Source organism: Barbus barbus (assembly GCF_936440315.1).
Source record: "Barbus barbus genome assembly, chromosome: 10".
Taxonomy (NCBI): Eukaryota; Metazoa; Chordata; class Actinopteri; order Cypriniformes; family Cyprinidae; genus Barbus; species Barbus barbus.
In genome coordinates, this window is record NC_136738.1 from 31,831,236 (window position 1) to 31,857,068 (window position 25,833).

The following is a 25,833-nucleotide window of genomic DNA, read 5'->3' on the forward strand; positions in this document are numbered from 1 at the left end:
CACCACACAGCAATCAACGCTGATCTGTGCAAGAGGAGGACACATTTCTGCGTTTGTCCGTTCATAACTCACCATTTTGGGGACGTTTCTTCTCGTCCCGTGATCTTCTGGTCTACAGATGTGGCTCAGGTTTCAATGCATGTCTGGAGATTGTGTTTTTAACTCTTTTGTGTGGTCCAGCAGGTGAAAATGGTGCATTTGATCACTTTCTCCAGTGGTTTTACAGTTAAGCCAAAAACCATTAAAAACTTGTTGCTTGAAATGAAATTAATGTTAAACAAAACATAAAAAAAAAACTAAATGAAAATTAGAAATGTTGCCTCAGCAACTAGCCAAAATATAATTTGACGTACTAAAATAACTAAAACTGAAATAAAAATGCATAAAAACTATATAAACGTTAAAACATGTATACATGTCAAAAACACAAAATTACTACAACTTTAAAATGGAAAAAGAACATAAAAATGATTAAAATTGTGCATCTGATCACTTTTCTCTCTGAAACTTAAACTAGAACCACTAAAAACCCACAACTGAAATAAAATTAAATATAAAAATATGTATTAAACATAAGAAATTAAACTAATTTTATATCAGCTATAGTCGTCAATGCAATATTTCTAATTGTCATTTAATTTAACTTGATGTACTAAAATGACAAACTGAAATAAAAACTAATAAAAAAAACTACAGACATACTTTAAAAATGTACTTTAACTTAAAATGAAAAAAAAATTATTACTAAAATAATACTACTCATGACTGTTTATTTTCTTTATTATTTATTTATATTTTAGCTTGTAATTATTTGTTTTTATTTAGTTTTTAATTATTTTGTTAAAATGAGCTCAAGCAACACAATTCTTGAACATTGTGAACTTAATTTTATGTTCAATCCACTTAAATTTATAACATTTACCATAATCATTTTGTGTTGGGACTACATCCTCCCTTATGATCATGAACATAACTGTCTTTAACATGCCATTTTTCCTATTTATCTGACAGAAAAACATCCATCTATTAAGTTAGTTAAAAACATTTAAGACCGTTGTATTGCAAATGCATAGAAACTATTTAACCAAACTGTTTTTTGAGCACGATTTGATGAATCATTCATGTTTTTAATACTTAGTATTTCGTAATAATAAAGCAGCACCCTTCCAAAAAAAAAAAAAAAAAAAGTTATGAAATTACAAAAAGAGCTAATTTTTTTATATAAAAGGTTTTAATCAATGTTTAATGAGCTAAATCTCATTTCCACGTTGTAAAGCTTCATGCTTGTGAATACATGTTGTGCATTTATTTAGAAAAACTACAGGAAAAATGTGTAATAAACCTTCAGCTTTAGTTATGAATTCATCACAATCACTCCAGCAGAACGACACAGAAAAGGGTCATTCGTGTCAAACAGGAAGCCAATCTTATATCAAACTTACAGATTTATGTATAAAAAGCCCAAGAAGTGAGGATGTTTTTGACAGAAGATGAACTAAACTCCCAAAATGCAACTGAAGCCCCCAGAACGAAGGAAGAAAACGAGAAGCATTACATTTACATTTAGCTGATGCATACAGGGGGATTTCAAGAAATAATTCAGCCTAATATGAAAATTATGTTATTATTAACTCACCCTCATATCATTCCAAACCTGCATGGATGTTCAAATATATTACATAAAATATGCAATATATTAAGATATTACAGCTTGGAATATAAAGTCATATGGATGCTTTATGGGGTTTATTATGGTGTTTTTTTCGACTATCATGTAAAAGAGCTGCATGAACATTCTTCAAACAATCCTCTGAGTTCATCAGAAAACAAGGGTAGCATGCATAATCTTTCTTCTGTGGAAGACAGAAGGTAAACGAGTTTTGGTTCCCATTGTGTGGCCAAAAATATAATGGAAGTCAATGGGAGCCGAAAGTATTTGGTGATCACAGTATCCCTTGTGTTCAGGGTTTGCAAGCAGGTTGGGAATGACATGATTTTTGGGTGAACTGTCCCTTTAAACTGACACGAGAGTGACGAAATAATAACAGAATTCACATTTCTCAGTGAAATATTCCTGTAAAATTAATAATAAATATGTTATGCACATCATTTCCTTCACCTGTAGTTATTTTCTCTCATATCTTTTATCCTTGAGAAACACACAGCGCCCCCAGCGGATCATGTGTGCCGACAGACCAACATCCACACCTTCAGCACAGACACAGCTTCATTTCAATCTGTACAAACCGATTTCGTATCAATGCTAAACAGAAGATCAAACCAGATCAAGCACCTGCAGCGGAGCGTCTTTAGTGTTCAGGGCTCGGAGTGGGTCGCGTTCTGTCTTTACATATAAAGACGTGTTTATCTCCAGAACCTTCTGGAATAATTTCCCAGTGCTGACGTGGTCCGAGGGTGGAAGACCTTCACGGTTCACCGAGTCCAGGGCTAATTCACAGACAGCAGCAGATTCATCTAGATAGCGGGAGACAAAGAAAGATTCAATTTCCATCGTATAAATGTCCTTATTTCACCTTTGATTCTAAAATGGATATTTACAGCCCTCCCCGCTAACAGGAAACATTCTCAGTAACACTAACAGAACATTTATCTTGTCTTTCATAACATTCTCTAAACAATTTATATCTCATATTCTTTCAAAGTTATGAACTTCCAGAAGAACTGTGGCAGCGTCTCCAAGATGCTTCAAAAACCTCCCTGAGAAACTCTGCTCAAATGCACCTATAAGCTGCTTTAAACCAAAGCATGCTCGCACCAAATGTTGATTTAATTTAGTTAATAGAAGTTAATTGATGAAGGAAATCTATCACATTATTTTTGACCGCATCCTCATTTTACGGCATTTTTAGACATAAAACTTTTAACAGTGCTGGAGCTTTGCAGGTAGGTTTCTTGAAGCATCTTGGAGACGTTGCCACAGTTCTTCTGGATTTAGTCTGTCTCAGTTTGTTCTGTTTCTTCATGTCCTTCCAGACAGACTGATGATGATCAGATCAGATCTCTGTGTGGAGCAATCAAAAATCTGACTGGATTATTACAATTAATGGCAGAATGAATGTTCCTCCTGACACACTACAGCAAACGATAGAAATAACTGACTTTAAACCATTTTAGCTGCTGATTATACTAGTTTTCTAATCATTTTGGTCACCACTGTACATTGACAAGCAGGTAGCACAGCCTATCAAGCCTATGATTGGATGAACATTTTATGGTCCTATGCCTTCCACAGACGATATAAATTCATATAATGACATTTAGACCACTGAACTTAGTGATTGCTATCGGGATGCAAAGAGACTATTTATTTATCCATTGTTCAAGGAACATGTCTCTCCCACTTCGCTTCCCTTCTACATAACTAGTCTCTACTACTGAGGCGGCTCTTAGTAAATTCAAAAGTAACATTCCTACAATGTTTCGAAAAGATAAAATGGAACGTTCCAAAAAACGTAACCAAAAAAAAATAATTTTTTGAATGTTATTAACATTTTCATAACTTGATGGGAAGGTTGGAAACACATTCTGGAACATATTTGTGTTAGCCGGGCTTGATCAGCACCTGCTCCATGGAGGGACATGCGATGATCTGCAGGTCTTCGCCGCTGTACTCCTCCTGCAGTAACGCATGCAGTCTCTGGAACACCTGCTGGACGTTGTTCTGAAACGACATGTGATCGACTGGATTCAGTGCACTTCTTCTTATCATTATCCTGCTGGGTGAGCATTGCATCATGGGCAATTGACCCTTTGCTTAGCTCCGCCTTAAAAAGTTAATGGCCAATTCTACCCTAGCAACCGTTCTCTAAGACATATGTTTTGAGCTTTCTCCATATATCCTATCAGTGTGTCTGGATGGTTTTAAACTGGATTTTCAGGCTGTTGTTATTGTTAACCAAGACCAAAAAAAAAAAATTATTGAAAAACATTAAATGTTAACACAAATCAAATAGAATATAGAGAGAAAAAAAACTAAATGAAAACGAGAATTTTTTTAACTAACAAAAATAAAATAAGTTGAAGTACTAAAATGAAAATTGAATCTTAATAGGCATTTAAAAAAAAACTAACACCCAACAAAATTACTAAAATTAAATACAGTTAATTCAAACTAATTCAAATATTAAATACTAATATCATTGTTACATTCAAATATTAATAAATAACAAATCAATAAGTACTACTTTCCATTTGAATAAATCCTAAGATAGTAAATAAATCAGACTGAAAATCTGCAGTGGATTTCTCCCAAAAGCAGAAAACTTGAGCAAACGGTCCGTATAAACCCAGACCTGATTACATGATTAGTATTTTATGATTAAGTTTAAGAAATACAGACTTATAAACAATATTAGGAAAACAACACAGGCGGATACTCACCCTGACGGGCTTGAACAGGATGAACTCTGTGTCCTTATTGGCCAGATATAGAGACATGCTCTGTAAGGTGCCAGGCAGCTTGTTTTTCAGGATGCGATAGGTGGCCATCACAATGTCATTGATTTTGGCTAAGTACAGAAAACACATTCTCATTAACAAGTGCAAAACACACGCAGTCATACATCTCTGTTTGTGAAAATTATTTCTGCCTCATTATGGTGTAGTAGCAAAATTGTCAAAAATATGTAGGGGCTATATTTCACCCCAAAATTGAAAGAAGAAAAAAAAGAAAATTACAAAATGTAAATTAAGCATACTGCATTTTCAGGACTAGCAAGATTTTTTTTGCACATTTTTACAGTAAATTATCGTTAGTGTAATGCAGAATTTTTTTTAGTGCCTTAAATTCATGCTAATTTAGGAAAAAAATTAATTTTAACAAAACCAAATATATATACACCATTCGTATTACTGTAATACAAAAACAAAAATAGAAAAATAATACACACACATATACACATATATATTTTTTAATATTATTTATGTAATATAATATAAATATATATAAAATGTAAGCTAAATTTGATTAATAATACTACTACTACTAATAAATATGATATTCTAATACATATTATTAATCATGTTTTCATGAGATTCAAACAATCATCTTTCTTTATTCACATTAATATCAAGTAATATGTGAATTAACAGGCCATTAGCCTTTTACACATGGATCAGTGAAATTCACACTTCAACAATATAAAAGTGTTTCTAGCTGCGCAGCAGATCATTCAGTGTAATCAAACAGCTAATTAGAGCTAATTATCAGATAATTAGAAGTTGATGAAACATTTAATTGGCGCCTCACCCGGCTGAGCCCAGGGTTGCTGCGAGAGGTTGTACGTCGGTCCTCCTTGAACAGCCATCGTTTTTAAAGCTGCTACCTGTGATTATAAAGAGTGATGGGTTCAGAGAGAGAAGCTTTGTTTTTACCCCAAAACATCAAACTGAGCTCAGAATTATACAATGTTAAGACGAAAACTAAAACACTGAATGAATACAACTACATTTTTCAACTAGCTTTCAAATAGTGTCATTAAGCTGCACATATACCTTCACTACGCACGTTTATATTTGCATTTGACATAAACGTCGACCAGTGCTGGATAGATTACTAACTTCAGAAGAACACACTTGGCTTTACATCTCAGTTCATGCAATTGTTTGCTAATTAATTTTAGCCTCATTATGGTGTAATTGCATGAATCCCACAAATTCTGTCAAGAATACATGTGGGTTATATTTCACCCCCAATGTCAAAAGTGAGAGGGAAAAAAAAAATAATATTAATAAATTATATATATTCTATATACACATACATATTACCTAATGAAAATATAGTATTGCACAAAAATAAAGCACTGTATTTTCAGGACAAATAAAATTTGTACACTAAATTCTCATTAGCGTAAAAAAAAAATGCAAAAAACAAAAAAACAACAAATATATATTTCATAGCATGGTAGTATGTAGTGCATTATGCTAATTTAAATTAATAAATTTTAACATCAAAAATACAGTTTGTATAACTAAGTTTGTATTTTGCATTAAAATAAATAAATATATATATATATATATATATATATATATATATATATATATATATAAAATTGTAGTTAGTAACATTATCCTCTACATTACACAGGTAATATGATCAGACTACTTTTAGATTACCTTTGATGTAACGTGTTTATGACATTGATTTAAAGAGAATAATCTTGTACCATATTGATATGAAAATACAAGGAGACAGAAAATATAGTCCGACAGCATGAAGTACAATAAACATGAGATTGCGTCAAGGTTTCCCAAACTGGGGTTTGTCAAGGAACTGCAGTGGGTTTCTGAGTTTAAAGCTAATTTAATAAATTAAATCATAAAAATGTTAAATGACATCTTTTGATCAAAATAAAAGACTTATGAAATATTATATTTAAGTTAAGGTCTTTGCACACAGAGTCCGAAATTTTTGCACGTTAAAAAATAAATACAATCTCACGTTGTGTCAATCACGTTTACACACTACCTCCGAAACTTTCATCCGTCATAAAAAAATTCAGATCAGGTTCGATTTTCTACGTTTTCGCATCTGTAGCAAGCATTTTGATAGGAAAGGATGACGAACACGAAAAAAAATAAAAAAATGCATATGAAAATTTTGGACTTTCTGACCATGTGAATAATATGTAAATGTAATCCATAAAAAGTAAATGTAATCTGATTACTATTATTTTAAAATATTAGAAGTAATTAATTTTTGGAATCCGATAGCGTAATCAGTTACTACCCAGCACTGTTGCCGACCCATAATGCTCTGCAGGAGTGAGAATTTAGGAGTGAATCTCGACCTTAGTGAGAAACTCCTCCAGGTTTCCCACAAACATGTGCGTCTGCTGCTGAATGAACTGCTCACAGATGGACTTCAGGTGCCGATCCACTTCTTTCTTCGAGTCGATGTAGTGCTCTTTTATCTCCGGCGTACCCTGGTGTGAAAGCATTAGCTTATGATGAGTGATTCAAACGCAAGCCATTAATCATTCACTATGGATCAGGAATCTCTGAAGAGCAGGAAAGAGCTGACGATACCTCCAGCAGAAACTCAAGGATGGCGTTATGGCTGTTCAGACGGAAGTAGTTGGGCATAGCCCTGGGGTTGAGGAATTTGAAAGCAGCATCTGAGGACGGAGAAAAACAAATGTTGTTCTGCCATCTGGAGGCGCTTTACTGATATTACAAGCACATTTCATCAGTTCACAGTCAATGCATATATATGCTGCTCATTCACTGACTTCCAGTATACACTCATTATGCAATTCATTGTTTCTTTTCTGTGAACTTCATTCATGTTTTTAAAAAAGGACACTCTGGTCAAATATAACTTCCTCTGCTTGGTTTTTAAAAACCTGACATTGTATTTCAGCAATTCGGGTCAAAAATTGACAATTTTCATCTGAGATTTGGAGCCAAATTACAGGGGGGTAAAAATAACTTCAGAAAGATGGCAGCATTATTATTTTATTTTTGCAGAGAGATTGGTAGGTCTGTTAATTAAATCTGTTAACTTTAGTAATCTTTGTCGCATTATATGCCAAAGGTGACCGTTCAAAAATGGAAAAAAAGCACTTTTCGTGTTTTCCCCTCAAGGTTTGCAACTCTAGTAGAAGTATTAAAATATATCTTAATATTAGGGGTGGCACGGTTCGCGGAAAAAAACCGAACCGCACGGTTCTCCACACACGGTTCGGCACGCGCTAGGACCGCGGTTCAACTGAATTCTGACAACGCATGTGGTTTGTTATAAATAACACGTAAAACAAATAGGGTTCGGCTAATGTATGTTTCTGTTAATGGATGCGCATTCTGGCTTCCCAGTACATTATAACAACAGCGATGAGAAAGAGAAAAAAAAAAAATAAGTGGACAAATCATTCACTCTTGTTCAATGCGAGTGCCGTATGCTGGAATATGAGCATTTATTCCGTCATCACCCGGGTGCTGATAGCGCGCGCACAGGTGAGACCTGAACAGCACACGTTGATATCGGTGTTTAGACTAAAGTCATGTAAGCTTTGCCAGCTCAAATATTTAAGAGCCAGAGGACGCGAGCTCGCGCGCGCAGTGAGAAGATTTGTGCGTGCGCTCATCAGAAGCGCACAAACCTGCGCCTCAGAACGCGCGCAAATATGAAGCTCTCTCTGAAGTATTGTGTTTTAATGGATAAATTCACACAAAATTCTGTCAAAATGCCCGTCTTGGTAAGTATCCTATAGCAGACATAGCCGGCTGGGCGTACAGTATCAGTGCTTTCTCTTAAAGTGACAGTTAATATTAAATAAACAGCAACAACAAAGAAATCACTCACTGCTCTTGATTGAATCGCTTTTGTAACTTTAATAAAGAGTAATCTTTAATTTATACAGTCAAATATGCAATGCTGTTTTACCTTTGATTACTTTAATCGTACTTCAATTTCTGTACCTAAAAAAACCCCTGAAAATCACTGATTATTTTATTTGTATCTTTACTCTATTGTATTTTTATTTGTGCTGTTGCTTGTAGTTAAAGGTCTGCTTTTATTTGTGTACACTCACAAAAACAAAACAGATTTTATATATATAACATGTAATAATATTTAGCATTTTCACATCAAAATAAAAGAAACTGAGCAAAGTAGATGTCTTTTTTTTCCCTGTTGTACCGAAATTGTATCGAACCGTGACCCCCGAACCGAGGTACGTACCGAACCGTGACATCTGTGTACCGTGCCACCCCTACTTAATATCCTTTTAGATGTTGGTTCTTAAGAAACATTTCTTTTGGTCTTTATTTTTATTTTTAAGCCCCAATAATTTTCAATTCCAGAGATAAGTGGACTTAAATGTGACCCTGACTATTTTGTAGAAGAGGGTCAAAATGAGGCTTTGTAAATGACTTTAGAAAAATGACAGCATCATTATATTATTTTCACACAGAGATTGTTAGGTCTATTAGTAAAATCTATTGACTTTGTCAATCATTGTTGCTTTATATACCAATAGTGACAGTTCACATATTGGGAACAAGCACTTTTTGTGTATTTTCTCCACAGTTTGCATGCCTGTAACTCAAGAAGCATTAAAGATATCGTAATAGCCTTCAAGATTCTGGTTTGTAACAAACTTTTCTTTGGGCATCTTCAATTTTATGGCCTTTTATGGTTCAGTTCCAGATATATTGGGATCTCAATGTGGCTCCATGACTAAGCTGAAACCTTTTCAGTGGTCAGAAACTAAATGTGGGTCACTTTGCATACAGCTGATACTTTTTTTTAATCACAATTACCACTATTTATGTCTTTCTTCGGTAAAATATAGAAACAAAATAAAACATTTTGAGTGTCTGAAATTTGGTTGATTTAACATGAAACGAGTTACCCAAAAAACATGAATTTATGCCAGTGTTTACTCATATTGAGAAACAAACCAGTAAATATTACATAAAACAAAACATTCTGTATTATCTTTCAAAACATCAACGAGAGTCTTGAAACTACGCACACATTCATGCATGTTTAGAGGGAACATCTTTTTTTTTAGATATTTATGTGTTAAAATGCTGAAAAACACTCATTTATATGCATATGTATTAAAAATCTAAAATGCATTGGTCAAATCTGTCACACTCATTCTGTCAGTGCTGTGAACATCTATAAAAAAGAGCAACAACCATTCAAATCCACCCAAACCTCACAAAAGCATGGCTGTTACCTCTGGTCTTCTTCAGATCCAGAGAGATCTCTTTAATGGCGAAGTCGGCGTGGAACGGGGCGATCTGCTCGCGCATGATGAGGAGATGTTTGATAAGGAAGAGCTGCCCATCTATTTGAGTCTGTGAAGGAAGCACAGAGATCCACACACACTGTTACTCTCGGGAACCAACCCTGCCTCAGCCAGCGTTTCTGATTCTGACAAAGCTTCTCAACAAAATGTTACACAAATATACCAAAAAATATGCACAACATAATCGCAACTGTTTGAATGTTTATATAGTGACAATCTATATTATCACCCAGCAATATATTTAAAGTTAAATAAATAGTACATCAGATTTTATTTGCATATATACACAGTACTTACCTATATGCTGCATAACAAATATCGGCTGTGTGTTTGCTTAAATCACTGCTAAATGTAACTATATTATCATCCAGCTCAGTATATAAAGTATATTGTACTATAGTGCACTCATGTAATGCAGCATAAAGTATATTGTAAATCTCAACTGTTTAATGGTTTATATGTCATTGCAAAATGTAACTATTATCATCTAGCCCTAATCAGCTAAATGTGATAAGGCATGAAGATACTGAAGATATTATAAACAATAACTTCTTTGAAACCATGTGTATTGTGCAAAAGGCAATAATAAAATAAAAAAAACCTGACTTGAAATTTAATATGGTAAAATGTTGCTTCTGTTATTAACAATAGTGGAATAAATTTCTCAGGACACATAAATAAATAAAAATAATTACAAAAAAACATTAAAAAAATTAATTGAAAAAACAGTTTCTGGGTCATTTACAATAGTGGAGTGAATGTCTGATTTCTGACTGATTGTCCTGTATACAGGTGCATCGCTCACCTTGTCCTTCTGAATGATATCCGAGGCTTTGAGCAGAGACTGGATGCAGGCAGACAGAGCTTCCTGTGACAGACCCTGAAACACCGCCCTCTACAGGACACACCACACAAAACCATCACTCACTCGCTCCACTCATGGCATCTCAAACCACATTTCATCAAGGTGCATTTCTGAAAATATCATATCCACCCTTGTTAATACAAAAACAACAACAACACTACTACTACTACTAATAATAATGGTTATCTAAAAAGAAGATTTAACTTGTTTTTGTCAAGTTTTAACGACTTTGTTGTGTGTTTTTGTCATTTAATTAGTTTTTGATCTTTTTAAAACGTGTATAGATTTAATTTATTTAGTTGCAATTATATCAGTACTTCAGGTTAAAGATATGTTTGAATCTGAAATAAAATACATGTAATTATATATTAATTATATTTAATTCAATTTTGTGAAATATTACTGCAATTTCAAATAACAGTTTTAGTTTTAATATACGTTAAAATATAATTTATTTCTGTGATCAAAGCTGTATTTTCAGCATCATTACACCAGTCTTCAGTGTCACATGATCTTCAGAAATCATAATAATATACTGATTTATTATCAAAGTTGAAAGCTTAATATTTTTGGGGACCTGTCATACTTTTTTAAAGGATTCTCTGATAAATAAAAAGTTACAAAGAACAGTGTTTATTATAGAAATTCTGTGTTACAATACACACTTCTATTCATTTTTTTTCCCTTTATTCAGCAAGGATGTGTTAAATGGATAAAAAGTGATATTAAAGACTTTTATTGTTAGAAAAGATTATTTTGAATAAATGCTGTTCTTTTTAACTTTTTATTAATCGAAGAAAAAAAGTATCACAGGTTCCAAAGAAATATTAAGCATCATAACAGTTTCAACAACACTGATAATAAAGCAGTATATTATTATGATTTCTGAAGATCATGTGACACTGAAGACTGGAGTAATGATGCTGGAAATACAGCATCACAGAAATAAATGATACTTTAAAAGTATATTAAAATAGGAAACCAATATTAAAAATTGCAATAATATTTTTCCTGTATTTTGTATCAAATAAATACAGCCTTGATGAGCATAACAGACTCCATTAAAAACATGAAAAATCTTAATGAGCCCAAACTTTTGAACGGCAGCATGCAACTAAATTAAAGTAAAGTAAAGTAAAGTCGTGACGTATTGTCAAGTATGGTGACCCATACTCGAAATTGGTGCTCTGCGTTTAACCCATCCAAGTGCACACACACAGCAGTGAGTAGTGAACAAATGCACACACACACACACACACACCGTGAACATACACCCGGAGCAGTGGGCAGCCATTTATGCTGCGGCGCCCGGGGAGCAGTTGGGGGTTCGGTGTCTTGCTCAAGGGCACCTCAGTCGTGGTATTGAGGGTGGAGAGAGCGCTGGACATTCACTCCCCCCACCTACAATCCCTGCCGGCCGGAGACTCGAACCCACAACCTTTGGATCACGAGTCCGACTCTCTAACCATTAGTCCACGACTTCCCACTTAACCTATTAACTGAAACTAAAACCATTTTCATTACATGAAATAAGATACTTTTTTTTCTTTTTTTAGTTAATGTGTATTTTCTAACCCAATAATGTGTATTTTATAACTATAATAACCCTTGGGTGAATAAAAGACGACAAAACCTTCATGTTTGGTGCTCTATCAGCATTAAGATTTAATTTAGATTTTGATTCAATATACTAATTTAATTAACCACAAGATCAGATAAAGAAGAAAAAACTGATCCTAAATTATTGAATAATCTTAATACATATTAATTATTAAAAAAGTGCTATTGGGAAACTATAATTTGCATCCATAAATGATTAATTTTTAAATGAACATAATTGTTAATTAATTTTGTAATGATGAATTAGGCAGCGGTGGTGGTGTGTAATACTGACGTCTATGCAGCGGTAGAGTTTGGAGAGACACACGAGCGTCCGTCTGACGGTGGGATACCACATGCCGTGAAGATCTGCAGGAGAAACTGTGCTGTGTGAGCGCGGATCTGCAGGAGAAACACAGCGTACGGTCAGCGCCGTCCACCACGAGATACTGATTACAGAAGCTTTGTCACCACAAACACACACCAGAGCTGATGAGCTGCTTATTATCAGACTCCTCCAGCTGCACGTCAGAGAAAGAGCTGCTCGAGCTCAACTTCATCTGCTCCTCCTTCAGACTCTGAGCGATTTTCTGCATCAGACAGAGCAGATGCACTCTTCAAAACACTACTCAACACTGATGAGATTTGCATTTACATAAAAGAAAAAGTGAATATGAATAAACAAAACCCACACAAATTCTAAAATAAATGTTAAAAGTTTTAAATAAATTATATTAAAAATTATAAAATACATCAAAATTTGTAATAATTTAAAATAAAATGTTAAAAATAAAAAAATAACTACATTACAAAATAACAAAAAAATAAAAACAAATTAAACTATTGAAAAAAATTAAATTATAAACTAAAAAAATAAAAATAAATATGTAAAAAATAATTAATAAAAATTGAAAAATAAATTAAAATATATACAATTCAATAAATTAAATGTAAAAAAAATATATTTTTTTTTTTATAGAAATAAATAAGTTACAACAATTAAAAATTTTTAAATTACAAAACAATTATAATAAATGCAGTAATATTAATAATAATTGAAAGCTTGATAGATTTCCTAAAGGAAACAGCCGGCTTTCAGGCAATATTATTTTAGTATAACTGAGACACTATTACAGTTTCCACATAAATTTTAGTTTAAGTTTCAATATTTTTTATGTTACATATATAAGTAAGTTTTTGTTACTTTAGTACATCAAGTTAAACTAAAAGAAAATGAGAAATGCTGTATTGGCAAGTAGCTGAAATAAATATCAAAAAGCATAAAGGTATTTATCCCCAGCATTCCTGGACTAGCAGCATCTCAGAAGTGTTCAGATGTTCAGGGCTCTGTTAGCTGACCTCCATCATCTGGAGTTTGTCGGGGTAGGCCAGGTCTCCGGGCGCAGGCTTGTATCCGATGATGTCCGTCTGGATGTAGATGTGCGTCCTGTAGACCAAACGCTCCTGAACGTCCTCCAGCATCTGCTTCACCATGTTGTCAAACGCTGCCAGCTGGACCACTGAGACAAACCCACCAATCACATCTCACACAGCAACTAACCAGTTCTTAACACCATGCCAGCATCAAGGCTATGGAGATCTCAGAATAATTCCCTTGACTTGTATATCTCCAGTGTTTTTAACTGTATAAATAGACGCCTGTGATAGGAAAGGTGGTTTTACCGTTGTTTTGGACGTGATCCTCCAGCATCTCGTTCTTCAGGATGCTGCAGAGCTCAGAGAGCGTCTCCAGATGAACCACGTGGATGATCAGAGGCCTCAAGACGTCATACAGGGACAAGCACAGTTTCTCCAGAAGCTCACTGTCACAAATAATATGCTCCAGCATTATTAGAATAATATCAACATATTTAAAAGCAAAAAGACCCAGCTTGATTCCGTCACAATCTGAGGTTAATAGTTTAGGCAAAGGCAAAAACGAAAATAGAAAAATGGAAAATTAATAATAAAGTGCACAGAATGCCAAAGCCTCTGTTTTCCATGCAACAAAAGTAGATGGTGATTTAACCTGCCAGGCTCCAAGAAAAATACAGAAATAATAAAGCAAAATACAAATAATTAATAAAAAAAATTAAATAAATGGTAACACTTTACAATAAGGTGTCATTCATTAACATTGGTTAATGTATTAATTAACATGAATGAACAGTGAACACTACATTTATTACAGTATTTATTCATCTTTGTTATTGTTAGTTAATAAATACAGTTGCTCATTGTTAGTTCACAGTGCATTAACTAATCATAACTAATCATAATTTTAATACATTAGTAAACGCTGAAATTAACATTAAGATTAATAAATGCTGTAGAAGTATTGTTCATTCTTCGTTCATGTTAACTAATGAACCTTATTATAAAGTGTTACTTAAATATCTAAAACAACATTTAAAACAATTAAAAAATAATAATAATTTAAGATAATTAAAACAAATTAATTGATTAAATAAAAATAAAGATAAATAACAAACAAATAAAAATATTTTTAATTTATTTTAAAATAAATAATGAAATAAACTAAATTAAAAATAAAAATGCAATTAATACAATCATAATATAAAAAAATAATAAATATTATTCTGTCTAACATGTTGTGCTTCATCTATTAAAGAAAATAACTGCGGGTCAGAACAATATGACAGTAAATGATGAGAGAGTTATGATGTTTGTGTGAAGTATTGCTTTAATCTGAAATGAGTTTCTTTACTCACTCCAGTTTGGACGTGGGTTTGGAGAAGAACTCGTTGTAAAGCTGGTGTTCGTCTTGACACACATGGACCATAAACGCACAGCCGCTGCGCACCTGAAACAGCAACAACTTCAATCATCAGCTGAACCTTACAAACCAACGCAGCGTGAGCATTTATGACATCTGGAGCAGACTTTCAGGCAAAACTGAAGCAAAACATGGTCATTCAGAACTTCTGACAAACATGAAGCTAGGGACAACAGCAACAACAAAAAGAGAAATGAATAACATTGTATCCAAGTAGGGTTTTTTTAAACGTCCAGGTTGTATATTGTTCAAACAAACAAACACGCTTTTCCCCTTTTTGAAAATCACTGGACAAATTAAAAGAAACAAGACATTTGTGTTCATTTAAACACCATCATCTGTTGTAAACAACAGGAAAAACTACACATACAAAAGTCACATGATCAGGACACGATGTGTGGAAGTAAACACTTATGATATGATTAGTATGGCAGATCGTGGCTCCCTCACCAGAGCGCAGTGATCCTTGTTGTTCTGGCTGGTGAGGTCAGTGATGGAGGAGTTTATACTGGGACTGAGCAGAACTTCCCTCTGGTCCAGATAACACTGATGAATCTCATCCAGCAGCTGATGATACCTGACAGACACAGACATGACATGACTGTTTGTTTCCAAGCAGCATCATTCATGACCAATTAAAACTAATAAATAAACAAACAGAAAAATAAATACAAAATTAAAATAAAAAAAGTTAATTTTATAAGTATACAAATAAAATAAATTAAAAATAAATTACATATTTTTTTGTTTTATAAATAGAACTTAATATATAATGTATACTTTTAATAAATAAAAAATACATACAAATTAAACAAACAAAATAAACAAATGAAATAAAATTACATAAAATAAATACATACAAATAAATTAACAAAATTAAAAATAAATGAATACAACCCAAAAAAATTAAAAATAAAATAATAAAATAAAAAACAAATTAATAACAAATAAAAATTAAATTACATAAAAAAAAATTAACAAAATAAAAAAAAAATAAAAAAAAATAAATAAATGAAAACAAATTCATTAATAACAAATAAAAAAATAAATTAAACTAATAAATAAATATTAGTCTATCAAGTGTTTCATGGAGTAAAGAGAATAATTTCGGGTCAGAATAAAACAGCAGCAAATGAAAAGAGTTTTCATATCTAGGTGAACTGTCTTTAACCTGAAATGAGTTTCTTTACTCCAGTTTCATGACAAGTTTGGAAACGAGAAGATCCAAAACAGGGTTACTATAGTTAACTAAAATATGGTCTCAGACATTGGGAATGCATGCGCATAGAAATGAGAATTATCAGAAAATAAATCAAAGCATTGTCCATCACTCACTCTGGGATTTTGTCAGACCGCTGTTCAACTTGTTCAATGAGCCTCTGAAACAAAACAAAAATAAAAAATTACAATATAATTTATAATATGTATATCATTTTATATTACTGAATTGCTGAATTATGGAAGAGCCAAATAAAACAATCCGGTCTGGTGTCAAACGAGTGCTTGCACACAAGTCTTACCCGGACTTTGGGGGCTGCTGCTCTGAACTTCACATAGTAGAGCGTGAAGGCGTTGTCTGCGTTCGGAGCGCCCAGCGGGTCCTACTCGGGTCACATTCAATAAACAATCAGCCAATTCAATCTAATCATCAGCCAGGCTTGAGTTTCTATTACACGCACCCTTTTGGTGAGCTGAGCCGTGAGGTCCTGCAGGGTGCTGACCGCGTGGCTCCTGATGAGGAGCATGGCTCTGGACAGACACTGCTTGAATTTGGTCAGATACACGGGGTAGTCTTTAAAATTTGGCTGAAAGAAAGAAATATGAGGATAATGCATGTGTGAAAGATTGAAAGATCCTATTGGAACACAAGAGAAGAATACTGCAACACTGCAGCAAGCGTTTGGCTTACATGTGATGAGACGTATTCTATGCATTCATCTAGTTTAGAAAGCATCGGGATGAAGCCCTCGCTGTTCACTGACGATGTCAGGGAGTTCAGTTTCTACAGGTGGGATAAATCAGATTAATAAAAAGACAACTAATGCATAATCAACACCTTCTGGAAACAGCAGCAGAGCATTACCGTGTTTATGTTTTCCAGTTCATTAAAATATGAGAGTTTCTCTTGGATGCTCTCAGCCAGATCCACCAGCTCTGACTGTCGACAGAAGAGAGAAGACAAATATACAGCATTGATCAGTGTACATGTGAACACTCCTTTAATTACACACACTACCAATTTCATTATATTATTACAATGACAATTAAGTTTCTATTCTATTAATATTTTTTTGAAAGACGTCTCTTCTGCTCACAAAGGATGTATTTATTGATTAAATTTTAACAGACATTCACAGAGAAAACAGTTATTTTACATTGTAATAATATTTCACAATTTTACAGTATTGAAGAGACTTCTTTCAGAAACATTCAACTTTTCTCCAGTCTAGTGTATATAATGTGGTTAAGAGGGAACATCAGACCTGCTCCTTTAGCAGTTGTTCACAGGCCTCATGAAGCGTTCCTGTTTTTGTGGACACAAAGAGGTACTGCTTCTGCAGAGAGTCCAGGTGCTCCAGCGCAGCGTTCACGTCCTTCAGTATAGCGTCACACTGCTCCTGATAGCCGTTCAAAACAACCCGGGTCTTCCTGCGGAGGAAAGCACAATTCATCTGAGCAAACATCAGCTTTAGGGCCAATAATGCCTTTGTCTTAAACACCTAGAAGAATGCTCACAATCATTTTTGCTGCTACATTTAATAGGATACAATTTTAATTCTTAAAAACTCACAATGACGCATGTACGATGATAAATTCTCATATATTACATTCTTATGCAAGTATTTCTTAATCAAATGTGACCCTGGAGCACAAAAGCAGTCTTAAGTCGCTGGGGTATATTTGTAGCAATAGCCAAAAATACATTGAGTCAAAATGATCAATTTTTCTTTGATACCAAAAATCATTAGGATATTAATTAAAGATCATGTTCCATGAAGATCTTTTGTAAATTTCCGACCGTAAATATATCAAAACTTAATTTTTGATTAGTAATATGCATTGCTAAGAACTTCATTTGGACAACTTTAAAGATTCCAGATTTTCAAATAGTTGTATCATAACCATACATCAATGGAAAGATTATTTATTCAGCTTTCAGATGATGCATAAACCTCATATTATTCAGATTTTGAATTGACCCCTTATGACTGGTTTGGTGGTCCAGGGTCGCATATGGGCATGAACACACACCTGTACTTAGAAACTTCATCCTGATCCATCTGAACCTGCAGCTTCGAGAACCAGGAGAAAAACTGACAGACAGATGATGTCATTAGCCATGTGATGATGTCATTCATCTTGTGCACAATAGATACAAAAAACCAACTACAGAGTCTGTGAAGACTTTCATTCATTAAAAGTGTGTAATACTTAATCACTTTACTTCCCTACAATGTTTTTTTTTAATACTAGGCAACAAACTCCTTGATCGATGACAGCTACGTTGATATTAAACAATCTCATCATATACGAGGCTATAATCCCAGAAATTAAAATATATTTTTTCCCCTCATTTTTAGTAAAATGTCAAAACTTTTGGTAGTTTGATAAAGGAATGAGTCGCAAAAATACATGAAATTCACATAGTATACATGATACAGAAATATGAAAGAGCAGTATGTTAGTAATCTATTAGTATATAGTATGCCATGCCAATTTGTAGTGTTAGTATGCATGATGAAAAGTTTGTCGTAATAGATCTATGTGATTGTTCAAAGGCGCAATTACAAAAACAAACAAACAAACAAACAAAAAGTCCACTTAAATTATTCTGTGCTACAGGTAATCTTAAGGCCCCCCCCCCATTGTTTTACTTTTAGTATAACATTAATAATACCATGCATATTTACATGTTTCTCTAAAGAAACCAAGCCAATGTATAGCTGACATTTGAGGCTTAATGCTACAGAGAAGCAATAAAACATGTTCAGGAAGAGTGCTTTCAGTTTGTTCATTTTTATATAAAAATATGGCATGCAGTTGCTTCAAACATGGTATAAAGCTATTCAAAACATCATTCAATGTATATTGTGATTATTAAATCGCAATTACAATTTCAAGGGAATAATCGACAATTATGATGTTGGTGATGATCTTTATATTAAGGCCTTTAAAAACTGGTAAGACATGGTATAGTTTTCTGACAGAACGGCTGTGTGTGAGGCTCTGAGACAGAGATGCTACTCGCGCTGTTTGATATATTCTCCGTCTGTAAATGTTAGAAAGTCATGGAAATATTTCAATTTTGCTGTCAGGAGTGCATGAGCCTTCTGCTTTGCGATTCTCCGCTAAACTTCACAGACTTCAGTGACCGAGCGCCGCCACGAGCATACGGGCCAAACAGACACAGCGCAATTAAATATGAACGCAATAATTCTGACTAAAATATACATGTCGCTGAAATATTTGTAGTTGGACAATAAAAGTGACATGTAGAGTTTTAAACATACAAGTAAGTGATTATGATAGCACGGACTGTAATGGGGTAATCAAAATAGTCTTTAATATGCATTGTTTTGTTGGACAACATTGGGCGGTAGGTGAAATATATATTAAATACAGATTTGTTTAATCCAAATACAAAAACTAAAATACAGAGATATATACCGTATTTCGCAAATCGGCCAAAAAATACAGAGATATGAATTTTTGTCCATATCGCCCAGCCTTCTCGAATAATGACACTTTGATTCAAAATTACATGGTCAATAAATAAAACATGAACCATATGCTATGATGAATTATTCACAACATGTTTAATAACATGCATTTAAAAAAAATTATGTAGACTTTAGGAGTTAAATTTAACCTGGCTATATTTTTGTGTAAAGCGTATAAGCAGCAATACAATTTTTTTCCCCATTTTTAATTCAATTTTGAGTGAAACGTCTTAACTTTTGGTGGTTAATGAAGTAACGAGTCATAAAAATACATAACATTCACATACTGTGTAAACAGAATATATACTGCAGAAATAGTAAGAACAGCATGTTAGTAATCTTTTAGTTTAAAAAATGAGCTATTATTAGAGCTGCTTTAATTAGTCTCATATTTGATGAAGTTATTCTCCTGTGTATGACTAGAGTGAATCTGCACTGTACAATGCACTATAGAAATAAATGTGACTTGAACATTAGTTTGTTAGTTCAGACGAGTGTGCTATGCCATTCAATTAAAACAGAATGTCTGCAATTATTTCTAACTGGACTTTATTTCTCATGAAAGGATAATAAAAGCAGCTGTGAATGTGTCTGACCTGCTGAGCCGTCTCGATCCGCTGGTTCTCCAGCTCCAGCATCTGAAAGCCCTGCAGAAGCACCTCCTCCGTGGACTCGGGCATAGTCGCTGTGAACGTGGAGCGCAGAGAGCGAGACGTCAGGCTGCAGATGTCCTCGATGGGCAGCTGAGGAAACATTCAGAGCAGCATCAGCATCTCATCCCCTCTCAAATCACCAAACACCAATGATTAAGAGTGAGGAACGCCTGTTACGATGGACCAAATGATCCCTAAACTGAGTTTGTGAGAAAGTGACATTCCTCTTTAAAAGAAAAGTAGTATCATATTTTTTGCAAATTGACCCACATTTGGTTTTTGACTACTGAAAATATGTACATTTGAACAATTTACTCTTGGAGCCATATTGAAATTCCAGTATCTCTGGAACTGAACAATATAGGGCCTTAAAAATGAAGATGCCAAAAGAAAAGTTTGTTAAGACCCAACATCTAAAAGGGCATTCAGATATCTTTAATGCTTCTTGAGTTACAGGCATCCAAACTTTGGGGAAACACTTGAAAAGTGCCGTTTCCCTATTTTTGAACGGCCACCTTTGGCACATAATGTAACAAAGATTGCTAAAGTCAACAGATTTACTAACAGACCGACCGATCTCTGTGTAAAAATAACTTTACGATGCTGCCATTTTTAACCCCCTGTATTTGGCTCTGAATCTCAGGTGAAAATTGCCATTTTGACCCCCCTCAACAAAATAGTGGATTACTCAGTAAATATTCATCCATGACATTTAATATTTTGGATATTTAATATCACTAAACATGTTTATCTTCAGAAAAAATATTAGCAAAATCAAACGTTTGAACCGGGGAAGTTTTTGAAATTTGGTTGATTTGACACGGAATGACCCAGGTGTCATTTATTTTAAAGCACGCAATATTTGACAAAATGAAGTTTCATTCAGAGAATTATTAAAATGCAGTAAGGAGAATAGTGTATTTCAAAAGCAAACACACATTGATTTTTACTCAGTATCTGTCAAATAATTTAGGTGTTTTCAATTTCTTAGATGCCGCAGATCCCCAAATATTATCATCCTTGCGCGACTGTAAAACATAAAAGGTGATATATTTTGCAATATTTTCACGTGCAAAGAAACTATTTATACTTTGAAAAAATCATGTTATAAATGTGTAATTTATGTGTAAAATTAAAATGTGTAATTTCTACTCCGTATAGTACTGTACTGATTTATTATTTGCTTAACTTTTAATATTCATTTATCATTTTAATCAATTGTATTTAGATTAATGTTATTTTTTTACCCTGGACGTTTAGAAATTCGTAACATAATTTAATATTTCAGTTAAATAATATAGATCCCCAAATATAATCATCTTTATGCGTACATAAAATGTAAAAGGAAGTTATATATTTTCATGTATAAAGCTCATTTATACTGTGAAAATTTAATGTAAAGAAATTTAAAAAATATTATTTGGAAAATATCTAGTATTTGTTTATTATTTTAAATCAAATGTATTTATTTATTTAGAGTCATTCAGCCACAGCAAGTAGGGCTCGCTGCAGTCCACAAGATCCAGGGGGCGTGGTTGGATCCACATCCAGGGGGTGGAGATCGGGTGGGTTTGGGGTAGGTTTAGGGGTGGAGATCGGGTGGGTTTAGGGATCAAGGGGGTGGAGATGGGGTGGGTTTGGGGATCAGGGGGTAGAGATGGGTAGGTTTAGGGGTGGGTTTGGGGATCAGGGGGTGGAGATGGGGTAGGTTTAGGGGTGGAGATGGAGTGGGTTTGGGGATCAGGGGGTGGAGATGGGTAGGTTTAGGGGTGGGTTTGGGGATCAGAGGGTGGAGATGGGGTAGGTTTATGGGTGGAGATGGAGTGGGTTTGGGGATCAGGGGGTGGAGATGGGTAGGTTTAGGGGTGGGTTTGGGGATCAGGGGGTGGAGATTGGTAGGTTTAGGGGTGGAGATGGAGTGGGTTTGGGGATCAGGGGGTGGAGATGGGGTGGGTTTATGGGTGGAGATGGAGTGGGTTTGGGGATCAGGGGGTGGAGATTGGTAGGTTTAGGGGTGGAGATGGAGTGGGTTTGGGGATCAGGGGGTGGAGATGGGTAGGTTTAGGGGTGGGTTTGGGGATCAGGGGTGGAGATGGGGTGGGTTTATGGGTGGAGATGGAGTGGGTTTGGGGATCAGGGGGTGGAGATGGGTAGGTTTAGGGGTGGGTTTGGGGATCAGGGGTGGAGATGGGGTGGGTTTATGGGTGGAGATGGAGTGGGTTTGGGGATCAGGGGGTGGAGATGGGTAGGTTTAGGGGTGGGTTTGGGGATCAGGGAGTGGAGATTGGTAGGTTTAGGGGTGGGTTTGGGGATCAGGGGTGGAGATGGGGTGGGTTTGGGGATCAGGGGGGTGGAGATGGGTAGGTTTAGGGGTGGGTTTATGGGTGGAGATGGAGTGGGTTTGGGTATCAGGGGGTGGAGATGGGTAGGTTTAGGGGTGGGTTTGGGGATCAGGGGGTGGAGATTGGTAGGTTTAGGGGTGGGTTTGGGGATCAGGGGATGGAGATGGGTAGGTTTAGGCGTGGGTTTGGGGATCAGGGGTGGAGATGGGGTGGGTTTGGGGATCAGGGGGTGGAGATGGAGTGGGTTTGGGGATCAGGGGGTGGAGATGGGTAGGTTTAGGGGTGGGTTTGGGGATCAGGGGGTGGAGATGGGGTGGGTTTGGGGATCAGGGGGGGAGATGGAGTGGGTTTGGGGATCAGGGGGTGGAGATGGGTAGGTTTAGGGGTGGGTTTGGGGATCGGGGGTGGAGATGGGGTGGGTTTGGGGATCAGGGGGTGGAGATGGGGTGGGTTTGGGGATCAGGGGGGGAGATGGAGTGGGTTTGGGGATCAGGGGGTGGAGATGGGTAGGTTTAGGGGTGGGTTTGGGGATCGGGGGTGGAGATTGGTTGGTTTAGGGGTGGGTTTGGGGATCAGGGGTGGAGATGGGGTGGGTTTGGGGATCAGGGGGGTGGAGATGGGTAGGTTTAGGGGTGGGTTTGGGGATCAGGGGTGGGTTTGGGGATCAGGGGGTGGAGATGGGGTGGGTTTGGGGATCAGGGGGTGGAGATGGGGTGGGTTTGGGGATCAGGGGGTGGAGATGGGTAGGTTTAGGGGTGGGTTTGGGGATCAGGGGTGGAGATGGAGTGGGTTTGGGGATCAGGGGGTGGAGATGGGTAGGTTTAGGGGTGGGTTTGGGGATCGGCGGTGGAGATTGGTAGGTTTAGGGGTGGGTTTGGGGATCAGGGGTGGAGATGGGGTGGGTTTGGGGATCAGGGGGTGGAGATGGGTAGGTTTAGGGGTGGGTTTGGGGATCAGGGGTGGAGATGGGGTGGGTTTGGGGATCAGGGGGTGGAGATGGGTAGGTTTAGGGGTGGGTTTGGGGATCAGGGGTGGAGATGGGGTGGGTTTGGGGATCAGAGGGTGGAGATTGGTAGGTTTACGTATAGGTGCGTTTGACTTGAAGCACGGCTACAGATGGCGATCAACGAGAGTAGCCGCTTGCACTCAGGGGCGGAGTTGAAAACAGATATATCAAGCCGGACACTTTCTGCTCCCGTTAGTGATACTCACGACGTGTTTGCATACTCTGAAGTGAATAAAATGCAATATTTGTCAACTACACAAGACGTTTCAGAAACGTTTTCATGAGCAACAGAAACACTTTATATACTGCTTAATACAGCGCCATCTGCTCAAGAATAAAGTTCAACGTGAACTATTTAAATACTAATAAAGTGGGGGTATATATGCTTTCATCAGTGTTTAATGATAAACGTGACTCAATATAACATTGCGACTACATTACTGTTCTAAAAACAGATTCATGAGCATTATTGGATTTGAAGATGTTAGAAAGAAACTGCTCTGGAGAAACTGCGCCGGCTGCTCTCCAAACGCTCTCGTGGTACTTTGATGTCACACGTGACAGTGACGCAGCGTCGGCGCCGGTTCAAGTCGGACAAATTTTCTAACCAGCATGCACTGCTTCAAGTCAGCCGCCGATCGGTCTGTGAAGTGCTGCAGGAAATCGAACGCACCGATCATGTAAGGTGGGAGGAGCTGGATCTTGCAGGCTGCAGCGAGATATATATATATATATATACACACACACACATCTCGTGAGTATATTATATATCTCATGTCATTTGTAAGTCACTTTGGATAAAACCATCTGTTAAATGCCTAAATGTAAAATGTAAATGCAAGTTTAATGTTGTCTTTTTAATTATTTATTAATATAACATTAGTTTACAGTTTTTCTGTAAACTTTCCTCCCATACCCCAGAAGTAACATAACTTAATATCTCAGTTAAAGTGTTTTTAAACCTGACATGTATAAGGAAGTGAATGTGTAAAGAGCCAATTTATACTGTGAAAAATTAATATTACACGTATGTGTAAAATACCTGGAAATTATTTAGCTGTTTTTCAACTTAATATAGTACTGTACACTGTTAAGAGTTATTATATAATTGCAAACCCCTGGTTAAACTAAACTAGCAGGTTAAGCATTATTAATTCGTCTGTCTTGTTTAGCTAAACTGACTCATTTGCATACTGAATGGATTACATACGTGGCACCCGTCCACACACTAACAGATCATACCCCACCTAACCAGCCAGACAGACCGAGTGCTCATCCTGTAGTGCACTACAGAGCAGGAGTGTGTTTGTGCTGCTAGCTGACTCTAGCTAAGTTACCTCCGCGGGGAGAAGCGTGACTTCTGCGGCTGCGCGGATATCGAGGATCGCGTCCGTCTGTTTCTCCGTTAACGGAGCCATCGGATCCCCGCGACGGTCCCAGTGTGACAGCTTCTCCCGAGTTTCCTTATCAGTGAGCTCCAGGACACCCTGCTCTGTGGACGACGCCATCACGGCCAACAACATTCGACGTCACCTAAACGGAAGCTACTTCCGGGTTGGGCGGAGTCATGAAGCAGACAACCAATCAATGAAGCGCTTTCACTTCACGACACAGATAAAAAATAAATAAAACCTCAACTAGACTGCATTTAATTTTAGACATACATTAAAATGTAAACACAACTAAAATAAATAGAGACGTTTTGTAAAGAAACTCAAACGTATGAGTTTTATGAGTATTAGTTTTGTTTTCCTATACACAGAGTCTGTGCTATTTATTTTACGTATGAATAATTAATAACGAATTTATTATTTATTAACGAATTTTTGTTTGTATATATTCATACGTAAAATAAATAGGTAGTTAGGCAAACATATCTTTTTATAAAATATTTATATATATATATACACACATACACACAATTCATTAATTTTATTCGTTATTTCTTATTCATGCTTAATATAAAGAGCAGTTACTCTCTCTCTGTGTATATATAAAATTAATACATTAAAATGTAAACACAACTAAAATAAATAGAGACGTTTTGTAAAGAAACTCAAACGTATGAGTT

General features: G+C 35.8%; 1 protein-coding gene across 1 annotated transcript; it reads right to left on the minus strand.

The window, feature by feature from the left end:
• Positions 1-842: 842 nt before the first annotated feature.
• Positions 843-25,323, minus strand: LOC306876519 (conserved oligomeric Golgi complex subunit 3-like). The gene is made up of 23 exons (XM_079427775.1): positions 25,100-25,323; positions 20,358-20,504; positions 18,293-18,354; positions 17,524-17,689; positions 17,124-17,198; positions 16,950-17,042; positions 16,720-16,845; positions 16,561-16,641; positions 16,376-16,419; positions 15,491-15,617; positions 14,976-15,067; positions 13,927-14,066; positions 13,603-13,763; positions 12,728-12,833; positions 12,539-12,645; positions 10,585-10,674; positions 9,708-9,828; positions 7,048-7,136; positions 6,810-6,944; positions 5,270-5,345; positions 4,402-4,529; positions 3,584-3,682; positions 843-2,475 (listed from the first exon to the last, which is right to left on the minus strand). The coding sequence occupies exons 1-23, from the start codon at positions 25,283-25,285 to the stop codon at positions 2,449-2,451; spliced, it is 2,478 nt and encodes an 825-aa protein (XP_079283901.1). The 5' UTR covers positions 25,286-25,323; the 3' UTR covers positions 843-2,448.
• Positions 25,324-25,833: the final 510 nt, after the last annotated feature.

Coding starts and splice junctions, on each gene's coding strand:
- LOC306876519 (XM_079427775.1), bottom strand. CDS start 25,285: ATGTTGTTGGCCGTGATGGCGTCGTCCACAGAGCAGGGTGTCCTGGAG. Junction 18,355..20,357: donor GGATCGAGACGGCTCAGCAG/GTCAGACACATT, acceptor TCTGTCTGTCAG/TTTTTCTCCTGGTTCTCGAA. Junction 17,199..17,523: donor AACAACTGCTAAAGGAGCAG/GTCTGATGTTCC, acceptor TTCTGTCGACAG/TCAGAGCTGGTGGATCTGGC.